The sequence below is a fragment of the Syngnathus acus genome, chromosome 2 (genome assembly GCF_901709675.1).
Source record: "Syngnathus acus chromosome 2, fSynAcu1.2, whole genome shotgun sequence".
Classification (NCBI taxonomy): domain Eukaryota; kingdom Metazoa; phylum Chordata; class Actinopteri; order Syngnathiformes; family Syngnathidae; genus Syngnathus; species Syngnathus acus.
The window spans coordinates 12,615,967-12,634,985 of record NC_051088.1 but is presented as its reverse complement, the minus strand read 5'-3'; the positions used below and the strand labels follow the sequence as shown (position 1 = coordinate 12,634,985).

The 19,019-nt window shown below is 42.2% G+C and overlaps 4 protein-coding genes across 8 annotated transcripts; 3 read left to right on the top strand and 1 right to left on the bottom strand.

The window, feature by feature from the left end:
• The first annotated feature begins 128 nt into the window (after positions 1-128).
• Positions 129-4,448, top strand: LOC119133452 (pyridoxal phosphate binding protein). Of its 2 annotated transcripts, none has more exons than XM_037269314.1 (8): positions 129-286; positions 777-884; positions 962-997; positions 1,059-1,134; positions 1,203-1,343; positions 1,425-1,567; positions 1,699-1,797; positions 2,484-4,448. In XM_037269314.1, exons 1-8 carry the CDS (start codon positions 197-199, stop codon positions 2,664-2,666), a joined length of 876 nt encoding a protein of 291 aa, XP_037125209.1. In that variant the 5' UTR covers positions 129-196; the 3' UTR covers positions 2,667-4,448. The 2 variants fall into 2 exon arrangements, with proteins under 2 accessions (XP_037125209.1, XP_037125217.1); XM_037269322.1 differs by having other exon boundaries at positions 191-302.
• On the bottom strand, positions 4,032-6,572 carry tmed4 (transmembrane p24 trafficking protein 4). Its single transcript, XM_037269335.1, has 5 exons — positions 6,351-6,572; positions 5,537-5,637; positions 5,183-5,308; positions 4,900-5,046; positions 4,032-4,821 (listed from the first exon to the last, which is right to left on the bottom strand). Exons 1-5 carry the CDS (start codon positions 6,508-6,510, stop codon positions 4,672-4,674), a joined length of 684 nt encoding a protein of 227 aa, XP_037125230.1. The 5' UTR covers positions 6,511-6,572; the 3' UTR covers positions 4,032-4,671.
• A 196-nt stretch (positions 6,573-6,768) lies between these two features.
• ikbkg (inhibitor of nuclear factor kappa B kinase regulatory subunit gamma) lies at positions 6,769-15,145 on the top strand. 4 transcript variants are annotated; one of them, XR_005100128.1, is made up of 15 exons: positions 6,771-7,112; positions 7,579-7,719; positions 8,516-8,775; positions 9,004-9,078; positions 9,511-9,693; positions 9,997-10,058; positions 10,275-10,322; positions 10,908-11,105; positions 11,176-11,328; positions 12,116-12,188; positions 12,276-12,410; positions 12,751-12,887; positions 13,029-13,105; positions 13,272-13,768; positions 13,833-15,145. XR_005100128.1 is itself a non-coding variant. In XM_037269301.1 (14 exons), the coding sequence occupies exons 2-14, from the start codon at positions 7,581-7,583 to the stop codon at positions 13,460-13,462; spliced, it is 1,671 nt and encodes a 556-aa protein (XP_037125196.1). In that variant the 5' UTR covers positions 6,769-7,112; positions 7,579-7,580; the 3' UTR covers positions 13,463-15,145. The 4 variants fall into 4 exon arrangements, 3 of the variants coding, with proteins under 3 accessions (XP_037125196.1, XP_037125173.1, XP_037125187.1); XM_037269301.1 differs by having other exon boundaries at positions 6,769-7,112; positions 13,332-15,145; XM_037269278.1 differs by having other exon boundaries at positions 13,272-15,145.
• A 538-nt stretch (positions 15,146-15,683) lies between these two features.
• On the top strand, positions 15,684-19,002 carry sephs3 (selenophosphate synthetase 3). Its single transcript, XM_037239622.1, has 8 exons — positions 15,684-16,076; positions 16,606-16,709; positions 16,853-16,960; positions 17,049-17,203; positions 17,288-17,378; positions 17,463-17,562; positions 17,727-17,939; positions 18,086-19,002. The coding sequence occupies exons 1-8, from the start codon at positions 15,797-15,799 to the stop codon at positions 18,322-18,324; spliced, it is 1,290 nt and encodes a 429-aa protein (XP_037095517.1). The 5' UTR covers positions 15,684-15,796; the 3' UTR covers positions 18,325-19,002.
• The last annotated feature ends 17 nt before the right edge of the window (positions 19,003-19,019 follow it).

Genomic DNA, 19,019 nt, shown 5'->3' with positions numbered 1-19,019 from the left:
AGTCGAGAGATCAGGATGCAAACTTTCGAACAGTTGTCGGCGCTATTGCGCCATTACGTTGTTTGCTAACCGCCAAGTAACAACCAATAGAAGAAGATTCCTGTGCTTCCTGTTCCGACCAGCTTTTATTTTGAAAGACAATTGTCGTCACAGGAGACGTAGACTATTACGTCGTACGCCGCAGCCTCTCGACGTCATGTGGAAAATAGCAATGTCGGAGGAGGTAGGCAAGGCGCTCCAGTCGGTGGTGCAGCGGGTCAACCAGGCTGCATCCCGACGACCCAAGGTACGTTACGGCCCGGGTAAGTCCAGCGGGTCGCGCCGCTCTCACCTGGTTTCCCGAAAGTGGCGCTGTGTTGCCATATTCGGTTATGTAAGGTTGTCAAATGTCAACCTTTGAATAAGAGCGAGTGGGGCTCATAACACCACGCGTGGTGGAGGTGGCAGCTCCATATTTCGTCGTGCGCCTGATTTGAATGAATGAGGCCATTGATCACTATGCAAAATGAAATTAGCCATCAGTGACTATCGATCGTGCTGATTGGCTGTCACCAATCAATCAGTGCATTAGATAGAAGTAGACCATGAAATGATGCGCTAATGCAACGCAATGGGAAAACAAAATATTACTTTTTACTTACAACTTGTCCATGCTTGCTTCCACTCTGGACTAGTCGCCAGTCGGCACATATAGACAAAAAAAAAAAAAAACTTAGAGACTTCAATATTGCAATAATCTCAAGAGTTCATTGCTTAGGACACAATTTTTTCCTCAGACGCTACCAGCTGTGCCACCGCAACTTGTCGCTGTCAGCAAAACCAAACCTCCCGAGATGGTGGTGGAGGCTTACAACCAAGGCCAGCGTAACTTTGGAGAAAATTATGTGAGTATGCAGCAGTCTTTTATTTTTATCCCTTTGATTGACAATAAATAAACTGCATGCTTGTATCTCAACACCAGGTTAATGAACTTGTGGATAAAGCTTCAGATCCTATGGTGAGTTGACATCTTTTACAAAGCAAATTTTCTGTATTACTCTAATGATCCAATATTTCAGATTTTAGAATCATGCCCAGAAATCAAGTGGCATTTTATTGGTCATCTACAGAAGAACAATGTCAACAAACTCTTGGGTGAGTAAAGGCTAACTGTCGGATTTGCGTTTTGAAATGTGCGTTTGGTTAAGTCTCCCTCTCCCCAGGTGTGCCAAATTTGTTCTTGGTTGAGACGGTTGACTCTGCAAAACTGGCAGACAAGGTCAACACCTCATGGCTGCGTATCAGAGGAGCGAGCACGCAGAGGTTAAAGGTCATGGTGCAGATCAACACCAGTGGTGAACAGAGTGAGTGTTGACTCGTTAGCTGTATATTCTACTCATCGTCAAACTTTGATACGTCAAAAATTGATACGTGTGCAAACGTAGGTAAATACGGCCTCCCGCCAGAAGAAGCAGTCAATACCGTCAAGCACATCGTGTCGCAGTGCTCCGCTCTGCAGTTCTTAGGACTCATGACCATTGGACGTTACGGCTACGACCTAACCCTCGGCCCAAATCCAGACTTTCAGGTACATTGTGCTGTTGAGGGTCTTTTTTTCCCAAATGTATACATTTGTCCATCCAAACTTATTTGTCACAGGCCAAATTGTAGCTACGGTTTCCTTCTTTAGCCCCTTAAATGATGTTTGCTTGCTCACAGATGCTTCTGAGCCGGCGACAAGAGGTTTGTGACAGTCTGAAGCTGCCTCTGGATGAGGTGGAGCTCAGCATGGGGATGTCCACTGATTTTGAACATGCCGTGAGTAACGACCATTAGAAACACTTCTTTTCCTTCTTTTTAATTATACGGTCGAATGTCCTAAAGGTTGGGCAATTTTGAAAAAAAAAGGGATAAAGTTCATCTCCACGAATCTTTATATGCATTGTCTTTGTGGGGGTTGTGACAACAATATAGAACAAAGAGGAGATGTGATGAATATCGTAGACGTGAACTTGCCCTGGATGTTAAAAATGAAAACAAACTGGACCAGTGTCACCAATCTGTTTTCACTGTAGTTGTACTAGGATTAGGATTTCACGCGATCATAAATCTCGGCCTACAAGCGCATCCTCGGTGCTTGAATAAACAAGTACAACTAAATTACTAAATCTATCTCACAAAAGCAAAGCGGTTTTCCTTCTTTCCCTGAGTCCCAAGGCTTGCCACAAGATGGCGTTAGAGAGTAAAAATGGTATGAAAGAAGAAGGCAGAAAATATGCAGGGCTGTTTCTAGACGCAAGCATAAGAAAACTCACATGAGGACCCCCCCCCCCCCCCCCCAAAAAAAAAAAAACTAGCAAAAAAAAAGGAAGCAAGATAAGCAACACTGGATATGCTAAATATTAGTGATTTAGCATTTGGCTAATTTCCATTGATTATGTGACAAACCATGAATTGTTTTTCAGTGTGAACTCTTGATCAGCTTTGATGCTGTTGCATTGCAGATTGAAGTTGGGTCAACTAACGTTCGGGTGGGAAGCATCATCTTCGGCAACAGGGAGTATCCCAATAGCGCAGCCAACACTCCGATTCCCAGTCCCGCCCCCAGTCCGGCTCCCAGCCCGGAGAAAACAGCCAAGCAGGTGTCTGAAGAAGCCGCTAAGAAAATGCAGCATCTGACAGTCTGAACACTAATAAGTTGTCAATTTCCTTTGTAAGAGAAACAATACAACTATAAAATGTGCTAACAAGAAGAGCGCTGCAAACTCCCACACACACATTGGGTTAAGATTGCCTAATTATTGCATATTTTAATAAAATCTATATATTTTTTATCTTTTGCCACTAAATGGTATAGTACCCCCGTCTGTCACCTTCGAGCTGTGCTAGAAGTTAGAAGACAACCGTAACCGAATAAAATTCTGTTTTCATTTTCTCCATAAACCGAATCGAGCTGGAGTTTGTGAGGATTTATTTCCAGTTTTTATTGTGCAGGTGCAGCGGGACTTTTCACTTAATAAATCTCTCATCCCTTTATGACTTTTGTGTATTTAGTGTTGAGGTTTTTTGTACTCATTCGTCTCTTGAGTAAATCAGAAGGAATGCTAGCTGTGATATGTGGTGCAAGGGGAGCTACGCAAAGGGATTGTCTTCACAAGCTAGGACCGTACCAGTTGGTGTGTTCCCATAAAAGATTGTCATTGTCAATGGTTTTAAATATTGTGGTGGAAAGATGTCTTCAGTCGAGCATTTAAAGAGGAAGTCAAATCAAAATTGGCTTTATATGTTCCATGTGCCTCTGTCAGATAAACGTGACATCCTGCGCTGTGATGTCATTTTCATTCGGCAGCACAAGGCAAAATGGCCGCTCTCTGAGAGGGATAAAAACAGATGAATTTTGTTACTTAATTCATATTCCACAAAGGCAATATTCATCTCAATCCTGTTTAGACAAATGGGACTTCATAGAATGCAAGAAATGTTTGACTTGACTTCCTCTTTAATCAGTGCTTAGAATCGTGCTCTTAGGGACACCTAAGCAGAGCAATAAACTTTTAGAAATATCTCTGTTGCTGGTGTATTTTTTTTAACCTATATTTGTTAAGCAGTGCTTTCAAACTTTTTTTTATAGCCCAAATGTCTTTATTAAGCACAAGGAGATGACATCAACATGACTTAACATTTTATGGTTGACTGTAGCGCACCTATGGAGTTGGACATATTAAATGAAACACCTGCAAACAGTAACTTAAAATTCAAACTTCATACTGACGAATCCATACCCTTATGACTTATGGCTTCCCCATCAATCAATGGAAAAAAGTAAACTGAACCTACAGGATTTTGTGGTATTCCCATACAAATAAATAAGATACAGTATAACAAATACTCACCCTCCCAAAAATCCACATACCAACCAGCTAGAATGTTCTGACAACAGAACTGCATGAACATCACAGAAACAACTTCTAGACAATAACCTCACCTTAGAACAAAGTAAAATTGCAACACCTCAAACCCTTTGAGACACTTCTAAAAATCAGATTTTATTATTTTTTTATTATGTAATTGTAAAGTCGTAACTATGTAGTTGCTGATGAATGTGGGTGTGGCTTATTTGTCTTCCAGTTAGTGACGTTTAGAAATATTTGGGAAAAAATGAATAAAATGCTGTCAGACAAAGCATACGGATTTACACATTGATAGTAATAATTATGTACCGGTAGTGGTTTATGAATGTGGGTGTGGCTTGTTTGTCTTTCACACATCTCCACAACCTTTAAATGCCTTACTCTGCAGCTTGTTGCCTCAAAGTGCAAATCCAAAAAGAAATGAGACGCTGGAAAAAGGGAATATTTCTTAAAAGTATACTTGTTACAGAACCCCAAAGAAGCCATTTCCAAAAAAAAAACCTTAAAATCTGCTTTACACGTAACCAAACGATGCCCAGTATTGTCAATCGAATGAAACAAAAAAACAAAAAAAAAGAAAGGCAACTTAGATGTCGTTCTGTTATAAAAGAATGACAACTGCCTTTTTCAATTTGCACATTCCGTCTTCATTCATGGCCGCTACTCAACAAAAAAGTCTCTGCCTAAATTCTTGCGTGGCAAGTCTTGGTTCCAGTCATTCAAGTCTGTCCATAGGTGTTGTGTCTGTCGCTCCCCATCGCTGCTTGTCTTCACTCTCCGGCTAAACCAGTTTCTTAGCTTCGAAAAAGCTCTTGAGGTGCTTCATCTGCCATATGCCCGTGAGGATGAGAATGAGCGTCTGGGCAATGGACCACCAGAGAACGCGCTGGTTGGTGCTCTCGCTGGTCATACGGAAGCGCTCCTCTCGATACTGCGCAAAGACACATCCTTTTAGGCACTGGAGACGGAAGAAAAGTCGAGCTAGCAGCTTGTTCGATGTATCACTCACCCTTTGGTAATTCTGTTCCTTTTGGATCTGTTCGACCTGATCAAGAAGCTGTCTGGCACGCAACTGCAGCTCGGACAGCTTGTCCTTGGCTGCAATTTCTGGGTAGTTATTGGTATGTTCGCCAACCTGAATATCCAGATGGACTCTCTGCAACATTGGGAAGATCACAGTTAGAAATGCACAGGCCAACAGACTGTATGTAGTTTCCAAACCCTTGAGCTGATTCCAACCAAAGTAATCAAATAAGAGGTTGGATGAGAAAATATCAGAAGCTGGGTCCTACCAGTTTGCCTCCAGCAAACAGCGCCATCTTGGTTGAGTTGGAGTGCAGACATATTTGGTGCTCTCCTGGAGTATGAGATGTGAAGGTGAACCGACCATCTGACCCATACTGACGAGACAGGATGACCTGAAATGATCGGACAAGAACATCTTTGTTTTTGCAATACAGTAGAACACCTCAACATACTCACCATCATTATCTAAATATTTGTGATTGTCCCATCAGGGCTTGCTGTAGTGAGTCACTAATTCCACAAAGAAAATCCCACAAATCTACCTATCAACGCCATTTTTTGTTGTTTTTTTTAAACTTGATAATCAACATTTGTTTGAATATTTAATGTTCTTTTCATACCTTTGTGTCAGGATCCTTGATCTCAACATGCATTCCAAGTCCCGGTGTGGATGGGAGGAAGGAATTGGTGTGTTTGTCCCAAAGCTGAGTACTGTACTTTCCTGTAAAGAGACAAATGCACCTCATTAGGTCATTATATCATTATTAAAAAAATGGAAAACAGTCTGCAGACTACTGCATCAAAATGAACAAAATGAGTCCCTCTTCTATCTGGTAAAATTGTCAAATGCTAAACCCCCTCATGAATTGAAATGAGTTTGCTCGCACTATCTGAGCACATTTGTATCCACGTTGCAGTTGAAATAGCAAACAATATTTATTGCAGGATAAGATGACCCTGAACCTAAGTGCCACCGAGAACACATCTGTTGAATTTTTATTATGAAAACTTATCAAGTCACTTCGAATTGAGCACGCTTTCACATAGAGCTCTTTATTGTTGATTTCTTGGCATGCCTCTCGCATTAATTTATATAATTAATACTAATGACGCCGACATAATAAAACAAACAAAAGTCAACTGTCAGTGAGTGGATCATCCAAAAAAAAAAAAAAAAGCAGGTGAATAATCCACGTGTCCTACGCAATGTCACGAAACCGGTCGACACAATTAGTCCAGTATCTGCCTTGAAACATTCAAGTGTTTAAATGGAGAATCGGTGCGAATGATTAATAAAAAAATCTTCTGGGCAATAATAGAGAATTGCAATTTGGGAATAATACGATTGTTACAATCATCTTAACACGTTCAGTGTCCCAAAGCAAGCCAGATGGCTTAAGCTAGCTTTGCCGAAAGACAAAGCCAACGTCTTACCGATCACCATGGTTTCGTCTGGAATTTCCTCGATGAAACATTTTTTCTCCGTCTCTCCTATGTGGAAATAGAGTGCATAGCTTGGATGAATCCAAGCTACTATCAAAAGTCCAACCGTGGTGGCGGTAAGCATCTTGTACGAAGAAGGCTCTTCCACCATAAGAGCAGAGTAGCTGTGTGAAAGTGACGTAGACACCTAATGCGGAAGAAGGAAGGGGATTTCCTTGAGAGATTTTTTGCCCCGAGTTTTGTCTCTTCACATACCACAAAGTCCAGGAACCAGCAAGCAAAGGAAAACAGTGTTCTTTCTATATTGTGGTTATACTACTACACACAATACACAAATAAAGAGATGCCTCCCCACAAATTTGGGAATCTTTTGTTCGCTGAAAATGTTCTGCCGTAGAATCAAAACTCGGGGTCAAAGATTAATCACATTTACTAACAACACTGGCCCTGTCATGTGTTTTACTTTTAACGTCGTCCCACGCACAACGTTTTACGAGAAGAAGAAAATATAGGAGCAGATTTTTAACTGGAGGTCGTCCCTTTTATTAATGTCCGGTTCTTGAATTGTCAACGAGTGCCTCTGAAAACCGAAGCAGTCATTTCCCCAGTTAGCCGTGTAAGCTAAGTTGCTACCTGTGTAGCATTAGCCTGCCTGGATAGACTACCTAGCTGGGTTTCTCTCAGGTTGTTCGCGAGCGACTCCTTGACTGCCTGTCTGATTATCTGGATAACAACACTGGAAAAGAATAAAAGGTAACACAAAATGCCTCAGTGTTTCGTTATAAATATATACGCTTGAGTTTTTGTTGATAGTTTATACATTGTTTCACTACTGTGTGGAAACGTTACACGATGACGATCAAGCCGTACGCGACACGACTGTCCAGCGAATAATTAGTATCGGAATATTACAAGTTTAGTTTTATTTATTTTACTTGACTTTTTCCCCATGTTAAAATATGTAACAATCTAACAAGGCATATTTCTCAGTCCCGCGTTTTCCTCCACTGCTTTTAGAATGACGTAATGTTTTCTTTCGGTCACCATCGCCGTTCTTTGTATCCATGTTGACACCGTGCTGATGGTAGCGTTACAAATGTTATGGTTCAGGGAACTAGTCCGGTGTGGTGGAGGGTTCGGTGAACGCAAATGGCGTGTTAGCACACATTTATTGTTTGGGCGAGATTGGGTATTGATGGGTGTTTACATGTGCTTGTAGGGATGGTGCAGCCCCAACCTGATGGCCCACTGCAGTGGGACATGTCAGGAGATGATAGTGGGGGGGCCCTCAGGGTCCCACCTGAGCTGGCAGCCAATGAAGTGGTCACCAGGTTGCTCGGAGACAACCAGCAGCTCAGAGGTACGTACTGCTGTTTGATTAACAAACAAGGTTGGACTGACAGATGGGGATCAACTCCATATTTTCTTGTCTTCCTTTAACCCCCACGTAGCTGTGGCATCTTTATTTTGACATAACGTGATTCCTATTATTATTATTTTGTAGCTCACAACAATATTGGTCTTTAAAATAGTAGTAAGTTACATGTACGATAAATATTTTTCATCATTTAATTATTACTTGGAGCTATACTACACCAGACATATTTGGTCGTTAGAAAGTCGAGAAGTGCTGGGTTTTTTTTTTTTCATCAACTTTATTTTGTGCTAGTGTATCAATGACAGTTGTGTGATGAAATTTTTGTTTATTTTACTGTGACTGGCATTATCAAATGTCGTTGTCCAAATCTTCAAAAACCTGCCTGACAAATTATAGTTTTCAAAATTGCCTTTTAGGAAAATCCTACTTCCCTTACCAGATGCAAAATACAAACAAAATATAATACTTCATTGTTGCATTGTATTAGGTGCGCTTAATACCTTGATTATTTAAGTTTTCATGATTTCCGAGACAGTGCATTGCAGAGACTGTGTTCAAGGACATTGTGGTTTGTGGTGATTTTGTAAGACAAAGAAAACTAAGCAGAGCTGCACAGACAGTACCGCCAAACTATAGTTGAGTATGTACATGGTTTTACGGTTTGTAATTTTGAAACTACCTCTCAAGAATTGACGTTTTGATCAGTCACCTCGACGGAATATGCATTATGTGCATCCATTTGAAAACTTGTGCCCTTTCCCATCACGCTGTCTTTTAGATGCCTTACGGCGAAGCAACCTCGCATTGCGTCAGCGCTGTGAAGAGATGGAGGGTTGGCAGAGAAAGACAAGGGAAGATAGGGAATTTCTCAGTTGTCGTTTCCAAGAGGCCAGGGCGCTGGTGGAAAGGCTGGCACAGGAGAACCACTCTTTACAAGGCCTGGTGAACGGACCGGCCTCCTCATCCAACCACTGTTGTAGCTCCAGCCAGACTGAAACCTCTTTTCCAACCAAGAATGGCCCTCTTGATCAGCCGCAGGTTGGTTCTTTTACACCATGATGGAATCATTGAAACAGAGGACCAAGTAGCTTCGACAAAATATGTGGGAAAAACGTCCCCAGGCTTTCCCCGCATTACCAACCTGTCCCTATTTGTTCATGAATAAACAAAAGAGAAAAAATAAACATCCATCGAGGGAAGCGCTACAGTAAAAATTATAATAAACAAGCAACTTTATTCAATGAGTTCCTCTCATTTTTCTTCCAGATCTTGGATCAACGGGAAAAGAAAACAGTGGAGGAAGCAAATCAGCACACACAGACAACTCCCCCTCGTAGCTTAGTAAGAGTTGAAGGGACACCCGCAGCATGCGCTGTGGGATCGAGTGTATTTGTATAATTTCCATCTAATGAGCATATATGAGTGTCAAGTGCAAAACAAAATGGATCCCTGTTAGCTCTGTTGATGCAAACTATCCTTATCAGCATGTAGCACTACACTACCAGTGCCATCTTTTTGGAAAGAACTAGTGCTACACATCCAGCTCAAGGCCATTTGGGCTTTGTGGCTATTTCTGGTGTTGCTGGAAGCCAAATTCTCATATGAATTGACCCCTTAAATGATTGGACACTATCATGGCATTATCTCACGTTATCCTATCAATTAGAACACCGATACTTGTATACGGTTCCTCTCTAATCCACTTCATCTTCATCCAATAGCTCCCTAGCAACTCATTCAGAATTCTGTCACAGTGCATGTCTCTCTCTACAGCCCGTTCCGGGTGCAAATGACTTCCTGCAAGTGAAGATCCACAAAGAAAAGCTGGAGGAAGCCATGCGAGATCTGAAAAAGAGAAATGAAGAGCTGGAGCGACAGAGAGACGAGGGCGAAAAGGAAAGAGAGCGAATGCGTCGCTTCATTGACCAGCTGGCGGCCAAACTGGCCCAAGTACAGGTAACCGCGATCCGCTTTGGCCCAAATTGCACACCGTGAACTTGGGTGGGCTGATGAATTGATTCCATAGCTCAAAGCATGTTCCCAATGATGTGCACTTCTTGCACCAAAAGCATGACTGTGAACAAAGTAGAATCAGTGTTGCCAAATGCAAAATATTTTTCGGACCCCTTCGTCTTGAGTTTTGCGTGTACAAATAAATGAATTACCATTCGTCTTATCCTAAAATTATTACTTGTAGTTACTGATAGAATATCAAGTTTGGATTCTGGTGCGAAAGGCTTACTTGGATGTCTTTGACAGGCAAGCAGTGCTACTGAGGAGGCTGTTCAACATCGCAGCGAAGCCCAGCACTCCTCTGACTGGTAGGATCATTTATGACAGTTCTTTTCCAGGTTTTCGATTTAACACGACTAAAATGTCCAGTGTGTCAACAGCGCTGTTCGATTCATCTTAACTTTGTACGCACTTGGAATCTTCCAAGAGTGCTTGTCGTGTTGGTTTTTATTCTTGTAATTAATCAAAGTCTTATTTTTGCTACATCTTCTTCCTTCTCCCTTCATTCTTGTTCTTTGCACCAGCTCTAGTCTGGCTAAACTCACAGAGCAGCTTCAGGCCACGCAGGGCAGGTGAGCCCACAGCTCTGTGTGGCTTTTCTTTCTGGTCAAATGCATGTCTTAACTGGTCTGCACTGTTGCTGTTGTTCCCGCTTTTGTCTGTGTGGCTTTACAAACATTGTGAACAGTTAGGCCCAAAACCATAACATGTCTTTAATTTTATCACCGCATATCTTCTAAGCGGTCGTGACACAAGCCTTTTTTTTTTTAAAGAGATAAAATTTCCAAACAACAGTATGATTTTCCTTTTTTACATCTTGACTAAAACTTCCATGAGCAAAGTTATTTATGCCCATTCTCCATACAGGTTCATTCTCTATTCTAATGCTGATTAGAATGCCCTTGATGCTAGATATTTTGCTCAAACTGTGCAAAAGATTGAGTTTCTTAAAAGAGAGATCATTTGGAAAATTGGGATTTCCCCCACCCGAAAATTACACAATCTTTACTTTCGAATCCTCACTGAGTCATCATACTTATGCCTAATTTAGATGTATGCATAATTTGATCCCATCAAACATGTATTAGAATTCTTAACTGGTCTATTTTCCCTTGTGTAAATGAACATTAAGTTAATTATGATTCAATAATGAATAGGTATCGCGAACTGGAGGAGAAGGTGAAAAACCTGCAGAAGAGTTCCGCTCAGCGTGACAGAACCGAGGCTGCGCTCAAACAAAAGGACAAGGACTGTGAGGCTCTCAAAGCTCAGGCAACGTCTCTCTTAGCAGAACTCAACGAGAGGCAGAGCTGCCTGGAAAAAAGCGAGCAAGAACGAAAAATGCTGGAGGACAAGTATGCAAACGCTCCAAGTTGTATTTGAGATTGACAAGAATGTGAGCTCATATGCTGTACCTGTGTGCAGATTTGGCAGTAAGGTGAAAGCGCTGCAGGTGGCAGAGCACGAACTAGAGCAGCAGAGGAATCAGCATCATGTGAACAAGGACAAGCTTATGTTGCAGATTCAGAGCTTGGAGCAAGCCCTCAAGACAGAGAGACATGTTGTCACCGAGGAAAAGTGGGCACACACACACACTTCAGAAATCGTTGTTATTAATTCCAATATATTGTGCGCATTCCTGTGAAAACTGATTTTACCCAGTTACTATGCGTATACCATGCATTAGATCTTTTGGGGGAAGGGGGAGTTCATAACCTAAAAAAGCCCAGTACGGTGCAAAACTATTGTAAATATATATATATATATGCATATATGCATATATATATATATATATATATATATATATATATTTTTTTTTTTTTTTTTAAACCGTAAACTGTATGAAAAGCTTTAAAAGGTTTATCAAAACGCATCTTGTTGGCACTAATGGCAGTCACATTCATGAGCCATAGTGTTAGGTGGTAGAGTGGCTAACATGGCTTCCCTGTAGCTTCCTTTATTGTTTTATGACGAGGAAATCGCCCCTGCCAACATAGTACGTGTTGTATTCTCCTCTGGTCTACTGTTTGCCTATTCTATTTAGTATGAGAGCAATGTAATGCAAAAACACGTGACCAGCTTCTATCTGTTGATGGCGCTGTGGCGAATTACAGCTAATTGTGGAATTAACACACTTAAACAGCAGAAGGAGTGTTTTGAGTGGACTGTCTATTGGTTCCTGTTAATTCGAGTTTCCACTGATTGTTCATTTTATTATACTGTGTCTGTGAATGATCTAGTTGATTATCTGAATATAAATGTAATGTATCTTAAATCACAAAAATATTGGGAGAGATGTTTGATTGTTAATCTGCTAGCAAGTTATGAAGTGTAATTAAATTCTGGTATTCATTTACCCTCTTAGGAAAAAACTGACACAGCTTCAGCATGCCTACACGTGTCTCTTTCGAGACTATGATACCATACTCAAGAGTGAGGTAAAGTAAATTGAACAATAAACCCCTTACTCATGTAACTTGCTGTACTTTTAGCATGTGAATGTTTGTGCCACCCACGTTTTCCAGGGAGGAGATCTGTGCAGCCGCCTGGAGGAGGCAGAGAGAGCGCTGGCCTTGAAGCAAGACCTGATTGACAAGCTAAAGGAGGAGGTAGAGCAACAGAAGGGCTCACTGGAGACTGTTCCTGTCCTCACCGCGCAGGTACAAGTTCAGTCGTTGGCCTCTTCGGTGGGCATGATTAACAGTGTGCTTATTTATAGAGGTGGGGTGGGGGGGGTTAGGGTTAGACATTTATTCTTACGTTTGAAATGGGTCAAAAAGCTCCAAACCCACACAGTACACCATGTCAAAACTTGCCATAGTTATTTTGTCATGGGTTAAGCAGGAACACACATCAGTCAGCTGAATGTTGTTGTTGTGGTTCATAAACCATTAGTCGTACATTCCTGTCCAACTGACACATGACTTTCTTCAATTAGAGAGTTTTTTTGTATTTCGTCTGTGTAAAGCTTGCTTCTCCTCCATCTTAACCTGTGTTCAGGCTGAGATCTATAAGGCAGACTTCCTTGCAGAACGAGAAGCGAGAGAAAAACTAAACCAAAAAAAAGAAGAGCTGCAGGATCAGCTGACTCATGCCTTGGCTGAGATTGACAGGCTCAAACAGGAAGCTGCATCCCGGTAAATATCCCTTGCTTGCTTGTCTCCTTGGTGAATCTGGTTAAGATTACATCAAACATCTGCATTTGCTTTTTTATGCATGCAACATAATCTTCGATTGATGTCTTAAGTGGGTTCATAAAGCTATCCGTACTGTTTCAGGGCACGTATGGAGCAGATGAAGTTGAGGCATCAGGAGGACTTTCCAGCGCGAGTTCCACACAGTGCGCCTCCACCAGGTACATTATTACTTCAAATAATGTTGAAAAAATTAATACTGTAAAAAAAAAAATCTTTCTGTACTTGACATGGGGGACGCTTGTGATTAAGTTGGCTTGTTACATTGACGGAGAATGTAGCAGTACAGCGCAAAAATAATTTGGAACGCTTGTGCTCCATTATCAGATGGATTTTCTGCCGGAGTGTTCAACACGGCGCCCCTTTCATCCTTGTACCGTAATCCAGGATTGGGGCCGCCTGGTAATCAAGGAGCAGCAGGAGTTGAAGATCTGCCAGAATTATGTTGTCCCAAGTGCCAGTATCGGGCTCCAGATATGGACACGCTGCAAATCCACGTTATGGACTGCATACAGTAACAGATTTCAGAGTTCAGCTTCCCTTCAATAATCGACCAGACGTACCATTATAATCACTGATAGGTGAACTGAATAACAACGTTCTCGCAGTAGCACTTGTCATCGATTAAAATTTTAGACTTTGGCATGTCGCCACTTTACCCCCACCGTTTATTTGATTGAATCAAGATCTGTGGAGGAGGGACTCGTACGCACCACACGGGATCGAAGAAAAGGGCATCAAGTGACCCAACAGCAGGATCGTAGGTGCTAAATGTAATCGATATATTTGCAGGGAACAGTCGATCAATGTTGCAGAACAGAAAGGTACTAAAGCACTGTTTTTTTTTTGTTTTTTTTAAATAAATGACTGTCCTGTTTTGTTGCTTAGACATGCAGTATGGGGGCTCTTCACGCCGGAACAGTTTTGCTGGGCAACTGGAGAGTTTGACACGCTCCCTCGATAATTTGTACAACAGAACGGGCATCTACTACTAAGTAGAAGCCAATTACCCTTGTAAAGAATGTGAGTGTCTGCCAAAGGGATGTGACTTTTATTTTTGTCTAACACCAAGATCCAAGGTGGATCCAAAGTCCATGCACTTCAATCCAGCCGAGTTCCTTTCAGATGTACTGGCAACCCGGCCGCGCACATCAAAGGAGTTTGTTAATCGTTTGCCGTCGTGACACACTGTCAGAGGTTTTACGGAGTTTACGCCGGAGCTGTTTCAGCTTCCAAACAGTATTAATCTGAAAGTTATAGTGATATGGCTGAACGGTGTAGATGGGCGCGGGAGGGGGGGTGGTCCCTATCCAGCTCGGTGTGTCGCTGGAATCGACGTTTTGTAGTCGCACCTTACTTGCATTTAAATGCAATACACGTGAAATCAAGTTAACCTAACACGGAAACTTAAAACGACGATGATGAAATGAAGATGGGCCAAACACAGGACTGTTCTCGTGAATGAAAAAAGTAACGACAGCATCGTATTCCTCTTGACCTGGTCCACCCATTCATTTTCTGCTGTAGCTTTTCCATTCTTCATATCTGTATTTTCCCCTCTTGTGTTGTTTGTTGCTTCTCCCCGGTTCCCCCTCCTCTATTTTTTTTCATGTAATTATTTGCCTGCAGCTCGGCAGACAAGATGTGCTTTTGCACTCAGTGCCTGATGTCTTTTTTCTTTGTTCTTCTTTACTCTGCAGAGGTAGTGGTATCTAAGAAAGGAATGGCTGATGTGTGTGGGATTAAATATGTACTTTAATTGTCATCCATTGTTATTTAACAATAGTTAATCTTTGAACCTAAAATATATTTAAAATATACAGTGGAATCATCCCCCTGAAGGGTAACGTGAGCGGATAACCTAGTGAGCTTTAAATTAAGGTGTATATTCAAATATGGTATGTTTTGGTCATAAATGTTTGCATTACCTCAAAACATATCTGTACTAGAGATGGTTTGATTCTTGGTTAACAAAGTAGCCATTCTCTTTGTACTGTGTCTGTGTATACTGTTGATTACATCACAGAGGACCTTTATTGTGTACTTCTCCCTGTAGCTATCAATTATCTGAATGTAAGCGCATTGAGGTCAATGTTTTTGTGATTATTGTCTGTAATGATGGATGCTCTGTTGGTGAAGTGGAAGTTGTTTTAATCTGTTGATAAGTTCCGAAATAAATCAGTTCTTTGGCTCACACGTGATGCCGCTAACTGCTGCTTATAAACAAAAAAATAATAACAGAATCATATAAAGATAAATTTTTTGACTAGGCTTATTAGACACGTAGTGTTAATGGTTATCGGCCTGTTATTAATTCAAAATAAGTTTTAAAAAAAAAAAGCCTGCCCGCCGCCCCTGATATTGACAAATGTGTGTAGGCTGTTTAGACTACGATGTTTTCAAAATTAATGTTGTAAATTTTCTATATTGTGGTTCTGTACAGCTCTTGTGCTACTCTCAGCTCTGACATTTTATCGACGTGGTTGAGCAAATGAAATTCGGGAATTAAGCATTGCTTTCAAAATAAGAGATTACTACAAAATGAGAATTTTTCACGTAAACTTTTAGCTTTCATGTATGCTTATATAAGTCCGCTAAAACAATAATGTTCTTTATACTACCTCCGATTGTTTGGAACCATGTGCACAATTTAGCGTCATTAAACAGTAGACCCCCTGTTGTGCGGTCGCCTTAATATTTTATTTTGACATAATATAAAGTTGTTTTATCGTTTCCTGTTAGCGCGCGCTGACGCTAGACGCTCATCCCGCTCCTCCATTCATCGTGGAGTCTAACCTTCTGATTACATGTCTCCGCCCGCGTTGAGAACTTGAAGGTTTCCCCAGACCGACATGTCAGGTTCAACCTCCCCGCCTGCCCAAACAGAAGCGATGGGAACAGAGGGATGTTTTCCCCCTGGGTACAAGCCTTTCAACCCCGAGGAACACGGCTTGGAGCGAGGCTTTCGTCTAACTGCCTATTCGGACTTGAAAGGATGAGGCTGTAAGGTCCCGCAGGAGGCTCTGCTCAAACTCCTGGCGGGACTCGAGTCACACCGGACCGACGGGCCAGGGAAGGACGGAGACAACGCATCTGAGTTCGCGCAACAGTTGCCCGCCGGCCCTCGGCTTGGTAGGAAACCGTTGATCTTGCGCAAACTAGCACCGCGATGCCTGACTTTGTTAGCTAGTGTAGCTAAAGGGGCTAGCTAACGTGTGCTCATATGTCACGGATCAAAATGTTTCTGGCCACCGTTCAAGCCCCAAAATTATGCAGTCAAAAATGTGCAAGCGAAAAAACAAAACAAAAGAAAAACAATTGACAAGGTAGCATGAGTCAGCATAATTTAAAATCGGGTCATGCTCTGCGCCATCATGTTCTTTTCTTCACTGAGTTACGTGGAGTTTGACAGGACTCGTCCCCGGATGTCAGTCTTTAGAGGGCGCACAATATTATCATTAATAACAAATATTAAGAAATTATTATCATAACCACTGTGCACGTTTGGCTTGAGTGTAGCGTTATTGCCTACAAATTGTTTGAGTGAAACTTACTAATCATATCTGGCCCTTCAAAGGCTAAGTCACAATTTGCAATGTTGCTCGATGCACAGTAACATGTGAAACTTAAATTCATATTTCCCGGCCATGTCTAATTCCAGGAGTGGGAATGGACTGCTGTGTGATCCCTCTAAGGCACGGCGGGCTGTCTTTAGTCCAAACAACAGACTTCTTTTACCCACTTGTGGAGGATCCCTACATGATGGTGAGGATTGCTCTCCAAGGGGTAGTTGGCACATTTCTCCAGTTCATCTGCATTCCTATTGACAACCACTCTAGCCATCTACAGTCATGAATGTTAGTTATTCTTATGATCCTTAAATCATTAGTTTGACCTTTGTCTTCCAGGGCAAGATTGCTTGTGCCAATGTCCTCAGTGATCTCTACGCCATGGGCATCACTGAGTGCGACAACATGCTGATGCTGCTCAGTGTTAGCCAGAAGATGAATGACAAGGTCATATTTCTCAACTTGTTTTCTCGGTTGAATTTTGTATGAGATCAACTAAAAAGCCTCGTTCATGCCATCACAATATATGACGCAGGACCGCGAGCGCGTCATGCCGCTCATGATTCGAGGATTCCGCGATGCTGCCGAGGAGGGAGGGACTTCGGTGACAGGCGGCCAGACGGTGATCAATCCATGGATCATTGTAGGGGGAGTGGCCTCGGTTGTTTGCCAGCCCAACGATTTCATCATGTAAGCACAAATGTGTCAACAGAAAAGTTTCTTCAGTTGTTTGATCATTCTTACATGTGCAAAATAACTTCCTCTTTTCTCCAGGCCAGACGGTGCTGTCCCAGGTGACGTCTTGGTCCTCACAAAGCCTTTGGGGACACAAGTGGCTGTTAATGCTCACCAGTGGCTCGAGCAGGTCGGTACTACTCATTGCGCAGTCAAACGGGATTTGACGCATTTTACGAGTATTCTTCTTGTCTTGAATTGTTTGTCTAACCAGCCTGATCGGTGGAACAAGATCAAGCTTGTCATCACCAAGCAGGAAGTGAAAGAGGCCTATCAGGAAGCTATGTTTTCAATGGCAACACTCAACCGTACAGGTATGCGGCATCCATTGAAATGATCAGTTTTTTGACAGAGGGATGGCAAAAAAAGAAAAGTTTTAAAACATAGAAGAATGTTGTCATATAGTTTTTGTGAGTGTGCGTGCACGCGTAGGTAAATCTGAATACCTGCTTGTCTCGACATTTCTGTTTTCCCTCAGCGGCAGGTCTTATGCACAAGTTCCAGGCCCACGCAGCAACAGACGTGACAGGCTTTGGTTTGCTGGGGCACGCCATCAATCTGGCAACACAACAACGCAACGATGTGGCCTTTGTCATCCATAACCTTCCCATCATAGCCAAAATGACTGCTGTCAGCAAAGCATGCGGAAACATATTCAATTTGGTTCAGGGCACATCATCCGAGACATCCGGTAGGAACACGGGCAGTAACTACTGTTGCTAGGAAATATACACGAAGATTGAAATTGTGATATTACTTTAGATACTTTAGGTATGAAGCAAGGTCAAGGTATTCCTACTGCGTTTATGATGCTCTCTCTCTTTCTCTGTTTCAAAGGTGGGCTGCTGGTTTGTCTGCCCAGAGAGCAGGCCGCCAAATTTTGTTCAGAGATGAAGAGCCAAAGCTCGGGGTCTGGAGGTCAGGGCGCCTGGATCATTGGAATTGTAGAGAAGGGAGACCGTCGCGCTCGCATCATCGACAAGCCACGTATCATTGAGGTTCCACCACGAGGAAGCCAAGTGGCCAATCAGGAAAACAACTCTGCCAGCCCTTTGCCTGGGCCCAATTCGTCTTAAACCGGGTGTTTATGAATGTGCGTGTGTGTGAGAATGTCGAGGATGCTGCCCGTCTCTTCTGGAAAGCACAGATCATCACTTTCATTTTTCTCCGTCGTAGTTGGTCAAATGGACAAATGACCTTGTCAGATATCAAGCTGTACTAAGAGCTCAATGTCAGACTCATTTTACAAACGGTCATCTTCAGTATTTGGAAAGAATGCCAAATAAGTAAATGAAGAAAATAACATTCCAAATCATCCTTGACAAATCCACAGGTGAAAATGAATATCCAACGGAAGTGTGCGTGTTTATGTATGGATTGTTTTTATGTGACGTGGGCCGCTGTGTTTTGTTGGCTTGATTTGAATAGGGGATGAAATTAACGTATCATGAATGAATTTCTTCCACAAATGGAGTTGTGCGTCTGTCTGGCTCAGACATTACAGTCCAGAGGAAGGCTTGAGCAGCTTCGTCTGGACAAGTGGTGCCAGGTACAGATGGCTTTTTTTAGCTGGTTGGTCGTCCAGCGCCAAGTCAGTCACATTCTTCCAATTTATGAAACTCTGCCTTACAAACCCCAGCCAAGGGGCTGGGTGGAGTGGATGTCTGTCACTGGAAGGGTGAGGCAGACTTGGTTTGCTGGATTTGCTAGATTTCCTGCTTTTCACAATCAGTAATAAAAAAACATTCAATTTGTTTCTTGTGTTTTTGTG

Bases quoted from the DNA above. Each gene is read 5' to 3' on its own strand.
- LOC119133452 (XM_037269314.1), top strand. From the start codon at position 197: ATGTGGAAAATAGCAATGTCGGAGGAGGTAGGCAAGGCGCTCCAGTCG. The intron at 1,344-1,424 runs GTGAGTGTTGAC...GTGCAAACGTAG, and splicing joins CAACACCAGTGGTGAACAGA to GTAAATACGGCCTCCCGCCA. The intron at 1,798-2,483 runs GTGAGTAACGAC...GTTGCATTGCAG, and splicing joins CCACTGATTTTGAACATGCC to ATTGAAGTTGGGTCAACTAA.
- tmed4 (XM_037269335.1), bottom strand. From the start codon at position 6,510: ATGGTGGAAGAGCCTTCTTCGTACAAGATGCTTACCGCCACCACGGTT. The intron at 5,047-5,182 runs GTAGGACCCAGC...CCAATGTTGCAG, and splicing joins TGTTTGCTGGAGGCAAACTG to AGAGTCCATCTGGATATTCA. The intron at 4,822-4,899 runs GTGAGTGATACA...GTCTTTGCGCAG, and splicing joins AGGAACAGAATTACCAAAGG to TATCGAGAGGAGCGCTTCCG.
- ikbkg (XM_037269278.1), top strand. From the start codon at position 7,581: ATGGTGCAGCCCCAACCTGATGGCCCACTGCAGTGGGACATGTCAGGA. The intron at 7,720-8,515 runs GTACGTACTGCT...GCTGTCTTTTAG, and splicing joins AGACAACCAGCAGCTCAGAG to ATGCCTTACGGCGAAGCAAC. The intron at 10,059-10,274 runs GTAGGATCATTT...TCTTTGCACCAG, and splicing joins GCCCAGCACTCCTCTGACTG to CTCTAGTCTGGCTAAACTCA.